We start from the raw sequence: 12807 nt of genomic DNA, 5'->3' as shown, positions 1-12807 counted from the left end.
AAATACCGCCGCAACTGAAAACATTGAAACGTCAGCTCGAACACATCAGCAGCCCTGCGGGAACGGCTACCTATGACGAGTACGCTCGATTGTTGGCTTTTTAAAATTCTACCTGTAAAAAAATCGCATTTCTTTTGTATACTACGGATTTCGGGTATTGTAACACATAGACAAGACAAAGTTTCTGACACGAGAGACCAACTTTATTTCAACTATCGTTCTACAAAACCTGTATAGGAATCAACCGAGATTTGTATTTTTGAAAAATAAAATAAATGCTTAACTAGTTCTGATTACCTTTCTATAATATGTAATTTTCCCACCCTTCCATGGATGCAGTGTAGCAGAAATGCAAATCAGAACTGCAAGATGGGTTCGTTTTGTGTGCACACTTTTCCAGCATGTCCAAAAATTCATGCCAATAACAGTGCTCCGTCATGCTAAAAAAGGCCGCAGAACCGTAATTTTTGATAAAAATTGGACGATTCTAGCATGCGATCCACGTGTTGGCCAAGGGCTAGATCTCTGCAGCCACTTCACCCGTAGTGCTCTTGTTGTATTTTGAACTTGATGCCGCAAAATTGATCGCAAATGTGTGATAATTCTCGGTGGTGCAATTTACATTTAAAAAATTTCGGGGAAAAATAATTACAATTGTTTGTTTTTGTGATTACAGTAAAACATGTTTCGCGCGGACCCCCAACGGATTGCGCACGGTGAAGAAGAGTTGTTTTTTTTTATCAAAGTCGAGCCTAATTATGATATTCCTAGTTGCAGCAGTTTATGCAGCAGAATAAGATTGACGGTTAGGCAAGTGGATAATGTTAGTCTATGCTTACAAATAACTGCCAACACTGGAGCAAAGAACGGTTCTGTGCTATCCAATCCGGAAGGTGCTGATGTCCGCCGACTGCTTCATGTTGCCTCTATGTTGTCACTGCTACCGTGTATCCGTATGCCTGCTTCAAGGGGATGTCTACAGTATGATAGATGCTTACCGTCTGGATCTCTCGCGCGATCGCGACCTGCGGCGACGATCGTTATGGCGATCGCGTTCGCGGCTACGATCGCGACTTCGAGAACGGCGATTACGATCCGACGATCGCCGCCGGTCGCGCTGCTCACGATCTCGCCTAAAAGCGAATTTACCATCATTCGAGGATCATGTTAAACAGAGGACATTAAGCAATTATCGCCTTACCCTTCACTCTTTTCTTTCCGATCCTCAGTAGGTCGTTGATCGCGACTGAAAGAAAGAAACAAATCAATTATTGGTATTGGTAGTGAAAATCGCACAGCGTAAAAAAATACTCACGTTGAATCCTTTCGTTCGCGGCTGCGGGCAAGAGCTCGAGAGCGTCGATCGAGCTCTCGTCCGCCGACATAACGCGACCTGCTGCGATCTTCGTGATCGCGATCACGACCCGTTTTGCGCAACTCCTTCTGGCGCGGCCCGGCAGTTTTCTCCAACTCAGCCAATTTTTCACGGATGGCCAGAAAGCCGAGATGCAGCTTGCCGCCAAAATGATCCGCCAGCCGAATGTCGTTATCATGGATGCCGAGATACGCCGAGCAAACCTCGCAGACGCGCAGCTTCTGCTGCTGGTAGGTGCTGGCTGGGATGGAGCTGCGATACTCTTGTTCGGCGCGATTCTTCTTCGAGCGGAATTCCTCAATCTCGGACATCAGCTTCATGCTTTCCTCTACCTGTCCCGCCTCACCTAGTGCTTCGGCCTTTGCTAGTTTCTTACCGATTTCCTCCGCTAGTTCGTGGACCGCGTTCGCCTTGGCGGCCACCTCTGCCGTGAGCTCTTCCTGTGTTTCGGCCAAACGCTTCTTGGCCGCCTCCGTGCGACGGTCACAGTCAGCAATGAATGCCTGCAGATGTTCCATGGCCTTTGGGGAGCAACAAAAAGCAACCGTAAACGATTATCGTACGATAAAGCTAGACTTGGCAAAAGAAATACTCACATCAACGTCGTAATAGTAGTCCTTGTTCTTGGACGCATTCTCATAGTCGGCGCGCAGGGCAAGATCATGCACTTTTGGGCATTCGCCAAGATCCATACGCTACGTAGCAACAAAGTGCGAAATGGAAGAGAAATGAAAAGAAACCGAACGAACGTCGTTTAGTACATTTTGCCGAAGAAAAGGAAAACAGAACCAAAAGGAACGCTCGAAACGAGAGCCAAAAGGGCGAAAACATAAGACAAGTGATAAATTTTCAGTTCGTAATAGCATCATACAAATTAGTAAGTTTGCAAACTATGTGCCACTCACTCGTATGAGTCATCTGAGATCGGTTTCACATTTTCACGCTTCAGCCACAAACTGTACTGCGATTTTGGAATATTTATGGCAGAAGATTTTTAGTTGTAATTCTTCCGATACTACCGAAGGACTATCAGCGACAGTTTGTAACCGAAACGCGATAATACGAAGCTGGTTCCTGAAAGTCAGAAAAAAATCGTTGAAATGGTTAACGAAACAGTGCGCCACTCGCCATCGCCTCCAATGCACCTGGTTGAGAGTTAAATGAATGGATTTATGATGATTTTGTTGTTGTTACTCACCAAAAACTATAACCACACAACCCCCTTTTTGCTGGAATATCCTACAATTTAATATGCAACTCCAGAGACTTTTGTCTCCAACTCGCGGGTCGGGTGCACGGGTCTGGCTAAAGATCGCTAATAATTTTACGCATTTGAGGGATTTTCGTAGTGAATGTAGTGTGTTTGGTTCAAACTACTAGCATACGTACGGAGGTAAGATGACGCATTTTTGTACGTAGACCATTTCTTAGCGCTAGTGAGGCAGGTTCGGCAAAATGTCTTGTGACACGATCATGAAACAAACAGAAGTTAATCTCCGGCCAAGCTTAGTTTATCTTATCCACTAGAAAAAATAATAAACATATACGTACGTAGGGCTGCTTCTACACGTATCATTAATTGCCGCACATAATCGCGCCAATTGATCTAACTTTAATCGGAAAGCTGTTGCTGCTTGTATTTCGATTGAACAAAAAACGAAATGCTTCGAAAATGCTATCTAAAAATCTAACAAACTAATCATATTGAAAGGACGTTCGACGGTAGTATTCGCAAAATATCGACAGGCAAAACAAGAGATACAATTTAAACCATGAAACGAAAACTTTAGCAAACTAATGTCCATTTTAAACCTTATCGTCAAAAAACTGGCCACAACCAACCAGCGCGTGTAAATGAAGGGAATGGTAAGAATGTTGCAACTGCCCAAACGGGGACAATACAAAATTATCAACATTGGCATACCTATTTTCTCGCGATGGCCTTTTACTGTGCTCATTACTACGGGGCTCTCCCGCCCGGACAGTTGCAAAAACCCCACCATTTTGAGCAACATTCATCATTATATTCGCTATTCTGCTGACAGCACAGGTTTCATGTTCAGAGTTTTTACGTACCCGTTGTACCAGGTTGATCCGGTCAATGGAAGGATATTTGACACCTTCCAGTATCAAGTTGCAGATTTTTGTTAGTTTTTTCGTGTGTTGATACGTACCCAAAAGTGGATAGCAAAGAGGCGTTTGTTCAGAGAAACCCAGATCAAGGGAGTATCAGGTCTAGCACAGCCATTTGTCTATCTGCAGTAACAGATCGTTCGTATTTAAGGATTTCGTTTCCAATAGGGGAGTAAGTTTGAATATTAAGAACGTGGCACATTCATACCCGATCAGCCCGTATGCCCATCTTGGGAGAGAGAGGAACTTGAGCGTACCAGCTAAAACAGATCAGCTATCGTTGACCGGTCATGGCATAGAAAAAGTCAATTGGCATCGGTTAGAAAAGGGAAACACTTACGTACAACCAGGCACGACTGCTGGCATTCACCAGAACCTTCCTTCAACCGGAATCTCTGCTCGAACCTAGTCGTTTGGGGTTCGCTAGTGAAGGTTCGATAGCAATACGATTTATCGGTTTCATTTGGTATGGCGACTGTGTACTTACAACTCTGCTTCAATCCTTTTTACATTCATCTCTCCGCTGCAACTGTGCTCTGATAGTCAGGATATTCTGTCCTAGCGAGGACGAGCAAGTCCACACATTTTCTTATATGCTATTCCCTTTTCGTCTCACTTCGATTCTTTTTGCTCTCAGTGAATACTGCTGTTGTTTTAGTGAATGGTTCTAAATTGAATCATCATCTGATCCACGATCTTTGACTAGCTAATAAGTTGGTAGAACATGGCTATGATAGTTTTCTGGAATTTCGCCATCCATTATTCAACCTCAGAGGACATTCGCGGGTAGTAGAACTTACCAATCACACCCACCCGCGCTTTCCCTTATTTCGGATGGTTTCGAACCATCTTGATTGGCTGGACATTGGACATGGGTTTTGAGCTACTTTTAAAATACAAAAAAGCGGCGTGTGGTGAGTGAGTCTGCAAAATAGAACAGAACCGACAGAGAGCAGGAAACAGAGTGAACGGAATGGGCCAGAAGAGTCATTCGAACGAAAGACGCTAGTTGCCACGCCTGACACGGAGACCCAAATATTGATAACACGATGGTGGCAATTACATGTGGGTGAGAATACCACAGATATGATTGGGGAGGTGCGGGTAGGGTGGACACTTGGAACAAGCTTAGTATGGCGGCATTCGATTGCCTTCACTTACCGTCGAGGCGAGGATCTCGTGCGGGCAGCAGCCTAATAAAAAACTCTTACATACTTTGCTGTCGTAGAACTTCACGGAGTACCGATTGGTTTCACCTGGTGGGTCGGGACAACGGGAAGAGATTAGCCCAACGAAAACACTGGTCCCACGAGACGCATTATGATGTTGGCCCGCGATGCAAGGTGGTTGAACGTACCATTTCTAGCTGTTCCCATCAGTTGGTCGAGCATCGCTCGCATCTGATCGTGTGCCGACATGCTCGAGCTTGCGATTCGCGACGATTTCCTCAACAGAAGCGCTTATTTGCTGTGGAAAATTTCACCAATTTTGTCGCACCCAAAACTAAACAACTTCGCTTTTCAGGGTAATATTTTGCTGTGGCTTCCATGTGGGAAAATCACTCACGGGCAACTTTTCGACGATTTTCGAAAAAGGCGATGAGATCCTTCCAGCTGTCAAAACGTGAGCGTCTGTTTTTGTAAACACGACTTTCCATCGATTCGTGCGGAGAAAATTGCTTGCATTATTGTGAAAATGTTTGTAATCGTACCCTGAACAATGTGTTGTTGCTTAATTATGCATTAATTAGCACACTCCTGATACGGTAGAATCATCAAAACTACGATACCGGATTACTGCGCTCTCTGGCGTCGGGACTTCCCCACCCTCTTGGAGCTCAAATAGATAAGCAAGACGAATGGCCAACGAAAGTGAAAGCATCGGCCACTGATAAGCGATCGACAAACATGGAAACAAGTGATAAAAGTGAAAGCAAAATCAAGGAGAAACTGAACCTGCACGTTAAAAAACGACTACAAGAGTCGTCCAAGCAACCGAGTCATGACAATACGAGCAACTCGAAGGACATAGCGTCGGTTTCAGTTGGTCCTCGGGCCAAGCGACAGAAAACTAAAAATGCCACAAAATCCACTCCAATAATCAAAGATTTGGCCAAAGGCAACGAGTTGCTTCTGTCTCCCGGCGCAACTAACAGTAACGATACCACCAACAGCAGTATAAACTCGACCGATCAGGACGCAGAGTTGAACGACCGCGAGACGGTCGATCGTATCGCCACCACCGACAAACCGGCAAAGGCCGGCCAGCGGGTAGATATATTTTCGTGGATATTGAATCAAAAGAAAAGTTCCCTGATGCGCGATCCGGAGGTTGTGGCCTGTTTGAACGCTCTAAGCGAACGAAAAAACTGACGACGAAAAGAACTTGGGTTCGAATAATGTGTTGGTTATCCTGAATGGTGCAGAATTGAGGCGTAATATGGTAACCAAGTGTTGGAGAATAAAGGTAAAAAACCCTTTATTAAAAAGTGTCCCTTTATTAACGTCTTTATTAAGCGTCTCTTTGTGAACAGACTATTTTTTCTAAAAAGTCGTCGAGAAATAAAATCAAACGAGTTCGAAAACTCACCTCATCGTGTTGTTTTCGAAAAAGGCCCAATAAACAAACGAGTTCGAAAACTCACCATCATCGTTTGTGAGTGCAACTGTCATCGGGAGTAGCGATTTTCGAAGATCGTGATTTCAATCGCATTGTTGTTCTTCCGTGTTTTGAGTTCTTTCCTGCACACACCGAGTAATTGTTTTTGTGTCGCAATCTGTGCGTGTGCATATGATGAGTAATCAGGATTGAATTAAGTAATCACAGTATCGTTTGCTCCTTCCAATGCTCGCCTCCCGCACCCGGGCAGCGATGAGTGATCCGAGGACAGTGGAGGTGGAAGGTGATCCTTGCGAGGAGCCGGCTGGTGTCTGCGAAGAAAGTTCCTTAATTACGACGGATTCGTTCGAAGAATTTTCCCAGGAGATAAACAGTCTTCCGGCGGCGCAAGATGGATCTCCCACCGAGCAGGAAGAACTTGGTGAGGGAGGTGCACCACTGGCTGATGCACGCAGCACCAGCCCGGACACTGGTAGCAACATTAACCAAATACAACATGCCGATCCTCCCGACGGGACCATGAGCAAATCAAGTTCCTTCAGCAGCGCCAAAAGCCGCGAATTCGATGCCTCCACCACCAGCCTTGCCGAACCGGAGACGGCCGCACCGGAAGCGACCGCCATTGGGCAGGAGTTAGAGAGCGGCGACTATCTACACGACGCCGCATTTCTTAACCGGAAGCGCCACGTATTCATCCTGAGCATGGCCGGGAAACCAATCTACTCGATGCACGGCAACGAAGACAAGTTAGCTACGCTGTTCGGGGTGATGCAGGCCCTGGTCAGTTTCGTGCAGAGCGGCAACGATACGATCAAATCGATCCACGCGGCGGGCGTAAAGTTTGTGTTTCTCGTCAAATCACCCCTCATTCTGGTGGCCGTTTCGCGGACCTCGCACAGCGTGCAACAGATTCAGCTTCAACTCACGTAAGTCTCGCGTAGGGTTTTGCCATGCGTTTTTAATAATCGTCAATGCTCTTTCCTTCTCCAGCGACGTCTACAACCAGATACTGTCGACGCTGACGCTGAGTCACATGATCAAAACGTTCGAGAAACGGAAAAACTTTGACCTCCGCCGATTGCTGGCGGGCAGCGAGAGGCTCATCGACCACCTGCTGGTCAGCGACAAGTGCGATCACAAGCTGGTGTCGAACAATCCGTTCAGCTTTATGACGCACTCGGTGCGCATACTGCCGCTTCAACCGTCGGTACGCGAAACGATCGTGTCCGCCATTCAGAGCAATTGTGCGAAGATCCGCAACCTCGTGTTTGCGGTGCTGATCGCAAACAACAAGCTGATCGCGCTCGTGCGCATGAAGAAGTATTTTATCCATCCCGCCGACTTGCGCTTGATCTTCAATCTGATCGAGTGCTCGGAAAGCTTTAAAACCGCCGAAAGCTGGACGCCTCTGTGTCTGCCAAAGTTCGATTCGAGTGGATTTCTGCACGCACACGTTTCGTACCTGGCCGAGGATTGCCAGGCTTGTCTGCTGCTGCTGTCGATCGAACGTGATGTTTTCTATACACTTTCCGAGGCAAAACGCAAAATAACTGAGGTGAGTGGTGACGCTGATGGGCACTAGTTTGTACTGGAGGTCATAATCCGGTCGTTTTGTTATAGAAACTACGACGAAGCAATTGCTTGGAGGCTATCAACGATGCAATCAACAATAAGGGCATCAAGCTACACAACATTGGCATTCCGGAGATTAGACACTTTCTCTATAAGAGTAAATCTAACGCGCAGCTGCTCTGCTCCGAGTTGACGGTACCGTACGCAAGCAATGCTCAGTTTAAGCGACTCGAAGGCATGTATTTTACGCTGCATCATCGCATCCACAACTCGGGGCGCCCCGTGAAGCTGATCTATCAGATGAAGGAAAAGGAGGTGTTGCTGGCATGGGTACGAAGTCACGCATATGAATTAAAGGTTGATGAAACGCATCCCCGAATTGATTGCTTTTATTTCTTTCTTCGGGTAATAGGTAACGCAGGCGTACGAGTTGTTTGTCACGTTTGAGCCGACGGTCGAAAAGAACGAAGTGATCAGTCTCGTCAACAGACTGCTGAAGTGGATCAAGAAGGAGGAGAACAGCCTCTTCATCCTGTCTGCGCCGACATTCTAGGAGTCGCTCTCTCTGTCGCCGCTCTTGCAGTTCTTTTCCTTCAACACTGCCCCCAGCTGGCCGACAGAGATGGGTAACTCGTGAAAATGACACGCTAAATCCTTACACGGGTAGCTAAGGTTAAACAGTTGCCCACTTGTGGCGACAAAAACAAACAGTTAGACCAATACGTAGCTAAATGTGCGAAAGTTGTGTTTGCGAACGTGCCGAATGGAACCCCATTGGTGTGAAGTTAATATTGTTGTATATACTTATTTATGCACCCCAATATCGTTTGTATTTGATAACCCGCACTTGGCTGTCCCTTCCGCTTGGGAATAATCGAAAGGATTGGCAAGTGTTTAGTTTTATAGTTTCTTTGTTAAAGTGTCCAACAAGCCCGACGCCCTGAACCTGTCCCAAAAAATCACACCGTGCGGGCGTACATGATACCAAAACGAAGTGAAAAGAAGGAACAATGCAATCAAAGGAAGGACAGAAACACACCGTAGATAATATAAAAGACATAAAACAAATCTCTGCAAGAGAGTTCGTTGCAATACTAAAAACAAACACCTGAAACAAAAAGTGAAAGAGTCAAACATTTAACGAATAAAAAAAGGAAACTCGGTTTGCAAAACACGCTACATTTTTTTGGTTTCGAGCCGTATCGCTTCCTCGAATTGACCCCACATTCCCTTTTCGGATATCATTTCGTTACAGCAGAAATAAGAACAACGATTCGCTACATTTATCTGTCCGTCCGTGGGGAGATCTATATTTTTTCGCACTGTCTTTCCCTCTTCTCTCTAATAACTTGTGCTCTCCATCCGTTACCTTCCCTTTCACCGGCATTGAGATTCTGGTGGCAGTATCGAGAGGCCGTGAAGTCTCGTTTCTAATTGGTAAAATTGTTCACATGCGCGGCGTTAGTCTAGGATGTTTATATATACTGTTTTGAACCGTTACCTCTGTTCCTTTTAGCATTTCATTGGGGCGCGCAGGATACCTTCAGATCAGATCAAACAACGGTGAAAACACGTTAAGAATGAACCCTATCGTTGATGATCGATTCGTTCGAAAAGACTCAAGCCCCTAAACATGCTGATAATGTCGCAAGTAACGGTAAACTGTTAGAGTTGGATAGTTTGGCTCGTCAAGTCTCTGCTACTTTCGCTCCACTGCGAACCTCGGTTTCTCTAATTTCCAAATGGCCTCTCTCGCTCTCCCTCCCTCTCATTCAACGATCGCTTTCGTTCCGATAGACACATTGTTCAAACATTTTATAATACTTCTTACGATGACAGTTACAGTTAGTTAGAGCTTGACTTAACGATAGTCTAAGATATATCCGTGTGGGTAAACGAACTAATCGTACATGCGTCGGCTATAATATATTACCTTCGTCCTCCCTCCGACGACGACTGGCGCAAATCCCGTTGGCCCTGTGCGGGCACGATTTGCGCCATCGTCTCTGCTTCCGGTGTTGGCGTTTGGTTACACGTTTCCTCGCATAGATGACCCGCTGATCACAGGTCCGCCAGGTTTTTGGTGCCGGACGGTTGGTCAAACGAGGAAATTCGAATGGTGAAACTAAAACAAAAACTTGGCGTGCACACGCGCGCACACATACTGCAAAACTGAAAACATTCCGTTAAGTTCTTTTGTCCTCTAACAACGAGACGGGATCATTTTTGCGCGTGTTCTCGTTACATATTTTGTCGTGCTCATCGCTACCACTAACAGTGTGTACTTATGGGTGACTTGCCTAACTTACTCGCTGGCCTAACGGTTGCTGAAGAAAGTGGTACTATGAGATTAGATCCCCGGTCCATCGCTTGTAACGGGTGGTCCTCCCTGTGCCACCCAACGCCCTAACTGACGCAGGCCAACTAAGAAACTAAGAGCTTTGCCTTTTTGCTGAAATTGCCACCGGGAAGATTACATGCATTTCTCAACGGATTAACTTGCGTAAACATTTGATTAAGCTCATGGTAAGCGGTTACTGGGTAATGTTATTATTGTTATATATTTTCTTTCGAAGTACTCTCGATTCTCTTCACCTAACGCTAGTATGGTACAAATATTCAATAGCCCCGTCACGCCTCTTTGACAATACATTTGGTCGTCGTTCCTGTTGGCTTACGACCACACTAAATGGTGGTGGGATTTTTATTTTCGGTTACAGCTGGAACCGTTTCGATACGGCGTGGAAAAGGAGGGTTCACTTGCCCCGGGGGGTTGGCTTCTGCGACGCCCTGTGCGATTGTAACGAAGGACATTCTTGCTTTGCTAATATGGTTTGTGTTTGTATTAACTATTCGCTTGCACCTCATCTTCCAACAGTTCGCTAGTTAGCGCTTACGCCTTACGCCCTTTTTGGACGTTGGTTTGCTACTAAATTTTGCCTAGAATATGCCGAGTATTTCGCGGTGAAACGGGTGCGTTTTCCTTCTCTATACCGGTTTGCTAAATGTGTTTGTGCTCAGCTTTTAATTTTGTGTTTCATATTTACAACAACCGCTTCGGTTGTTTTCGTTCATCTGATGATGCATCATTGTTTCATGATTTCTTCCCCATTCCAGGAGATCATTTTGAGAAAGCATTGTACGTGATTTAAATTAATTAAAATGGTTCCCCCACATGGGTCATCGAGAGTAAATGTGTTCCATTCAAATTCCAACGATCTGCAGAGCGTGTTGCATGTTCAACCGTCCGGTCGAACTGTTTCCGGTACGGTCCGGAGAGATAGCACCGACAACCCAGCTCATCCAACAATCCATCGCCAATATCCGATGCGTTGGACACCGGTCCGACCGTCAGATTGCACTGGAGATTCACTTCCGCTTCCGAGGTGGCTGCCGCCAGTGTGACGTGTAACGTTTGTAGGGACAAAAATCAGAATGCACTCTCCATTCAGCTCGCGCAATGGCGCCGAGGGTTCAAAAGTTGTACTCCTTGTAGCGTGACCGGCTGGCCTGCGGTTGCGATACCACTACCGACGACGACGCCCCGGACGATGATGGCTATTTGGAACAGGAGATGCCGGAAATCTCGCCGGTTCCGGTCCCGGTGTCGGTTGGACCCTCGACGCTGCACACACTATCCTCCGGCGTGCGGGACGGTTCGGCTTCGGTTACCTCGACTTCGCTCACCGCTGGACGATTGTTGCGATGCTTGGCGCTTAGTGCCTGTGAAAACGGAAATCGGACAGAGGCCCATCAAGTTTGAGGGGGGAACATTAGGCGCTGCTGCTTTGGTTCGGAATACATTTTCCAAACATCTGCGCCCGGGCGCTTCTGTAGCTGTGGCCCGAAAGCAAGTGCAAGAACTTACAGCAAAGCCCAAATCGCCCCTACTGACCATTCTAGGGCTCCAAACTAGCCTCATCAACAAGCGGAAAACTGGTTTTGAAGTAGCCACGAACTACGAAGTTACGAATCGAATTAGCAAAGTGTTTAGCGGTGTGATTAGCTGAAGCACCCAAATCTAAATGATACCTTCTTGGAAAATGTGCCATGACCGAAACTCGATAACTTTTAATGGTCCAGCAAGTTTCATCGTGAATCATCGTTAATAATTTGGTCGCTTGTTCGAGTTGAATCCGGTCGAATTCGGTACAAATCCTGGCCATCAAGGGCAGCAGTTTCAGCAGTCACAATAGGCGTTTTGACGAAAATTTATAACCATTTTAGGTCATACGGAATGTCGAAACTTCGGTTAGCTCGAGTCAAAGAACTCTTTTATCGGATGGCGCAAAACTAGAATCAATGTTATGATAAGAAAAAGTAATCTTCTTGACTCAGTACGGCAGTACGGAGCGTTGGAATTGAAAAACACCACAATTAATCTCGAGATGATCTCGTCCTACGCCAAAGTGGGCCAACGAAACGAGCAGAGAAACAGCAAATCCTCGAAATCGATTTAACCTACAAACTCCGTGTAGTGCCCTTTGGCCCGCCTGTCTCTTATCCTGTCTCTCAAAGTAACACGTGCCCCACTCTCTGTCTAGATCTGTTTCTCACTATCCCCCTCTCGGTCTTGCTGTGAACCGAATGAACAGGACGGTCATCCGGAAGAGCTCCCCAACCTACCGATGATCGGTGATGAGGGGCAGAAAATATAAATAATTGAGGTCAACAATGGAATGCCTATAAATTTACTGAAAGCATCCTGAAGGAGAACGAAAACGCCATCCATCGATCTTCCATCGCCGGCAGTGATAAAGTGGTGGCGATGGTGGTCCTCTCGCGTGACCCTGGTACGTGCTCTAGCGTCCTGCACCAATGGGACAATGTCGTCGTGAGCAGCACCGAGCCACTGGAGCGGTTAAGCTACCGGAAGTAGGAAGGTGGTTTGAGGTTAGGGTGACAGCTACGCACTACTAATTGTCAATTGCGAGCACGACACTCTCCGGGCTCCGGGACCGGACCTGCAGCTGAGAAGAGGCCCTCGTTTCTGAAGGAGTAAGCGGTTCGCTGTGTTTCGGTTTGGTCACTCCAACCCATCGGCAGGACACTTGCAAAGCACCCGCAGGATAACGGTTGTCAATATTAATTTCACATTGGGCCTGTGT

General features: G+C 46.4%; 4 protein-coding genes across 6 annotated transcripts in view; 2 read left to right on the top strand and 2 right to left on the bottom strand.

Annotated features, from left to right (window-relative positions):
• Positions 1-188: 188 nt before the first annotated feature.
• Positions 189-5028, bottom strand: LOC131212829 (putative RNA-binding protein Luc7-like 2). Of its 3 annotated transcripts, XM_058206870.1 has the most exons (6): positions 4866-5028; positions 4670-4764; positions 1972-2070; positions 1316-1896; positions 1202-1246; positions 189-1133 (listed from the first exon to the last, which is right to left on the bottom strand). In XM_058206870.1, exons 1-6 carry the CDS (start codon positions 4924-4926, stop codon positions 995-997), a joined length of 1020 nt encoding a protein of 339 aa, XP_058062853.1. In that variant the 5' UTR covers positions 4927-5028; the 3' UTR covers positions 189-994. The 3 variants fall into 3 exon arrangements, with proteins under 3 accessions (XP_058062853.1, XP_058062854.1, XP_058062855.1); XM_058206871.1 differs by lacking the exon at positions 4866-5028 and having other exon boundaries at positions 1972-4432; positions 4670-4765; XM_058206872.1 differs by lacking the exons at positions 4670-4764; positions 4866-5028 and adding an exon at positions 4309-4325 and having other exon boundaries at positions 1972-4249.
• A 140-nt stretch (positions 5029-5168) lies between these two features.
• On the top strand, positions 5169-6084 carry LOC131212832 (uncharacterized). Its single transcript, XM_058206874.1, has one exon. It carries the CDS (start codon positions 5416-5418, stop codon positions 5878-5880), a length of 465 nt encoding a protein of 154 aa, XP_058062857.1. The 5' UTR covers positions 5169-5415; the 3' UTR covers positions 5881-6084.
• A 178-nt stretch (positions 6085-6262) lies between these two features.
• On the top strand, positions 6263-8839 carry LOC131209312 (vacuolar fusion protein MON1 homolog A). Its single transcript, XM_058202353.1, has 4 exons — positions 6263-7053; positions 7118-7682; positions 7748-8029; positions 8112-8839. The coding sequence occupies exons 1-4, from the start codon at positions 6353-6355 to the stop codon at positions 8250-8252; spliced, it is 1689 nt and encodes a 562-aa protein (XP_058058336.1). The 5' UTR covers positions 6263-6352; the 3' UTR covers positions 8253-8839.
• Positions 8840-11173: 2334 nt separating this feature from the next.
• Positions 11174-12807, bottom strand: part of LOC131207978 (probable G-protein coupled receptor 158) — a 75947-nt gene continuing 74313 nt past the window's right edge. Inside the window, exon 11 of the mRNA XM_058200616.1 lies at positions 11174-11422. Within this exon, the coding sequence (XP_058056599.1) occupies positions 11258-11422 (165 nt within the window). The 3' untranslated portion in view covers positions 11174-11257. The remainder of the gene's footprint in view (positions 11423-12807) is intronic.

Source organism: Anopheles bellator, chromosome 2, assembly GCF_943735745.2.
Source record: "Anopheles bellator chromosome 2, idAnoBellAS_SP24_06.2, whole genome shotgun sequence".
In the NCBI taxonomy this organism is placed as follows: domain Eukaryota; kingdom Metazoa; phylum Arthropoda; class Insecta; order Diptera; family Culicidae; genus Anopheles; species Anopheles bellator.
This window is presented reverse-complemented; position numbering and strand designations above follow the sequence as displayed.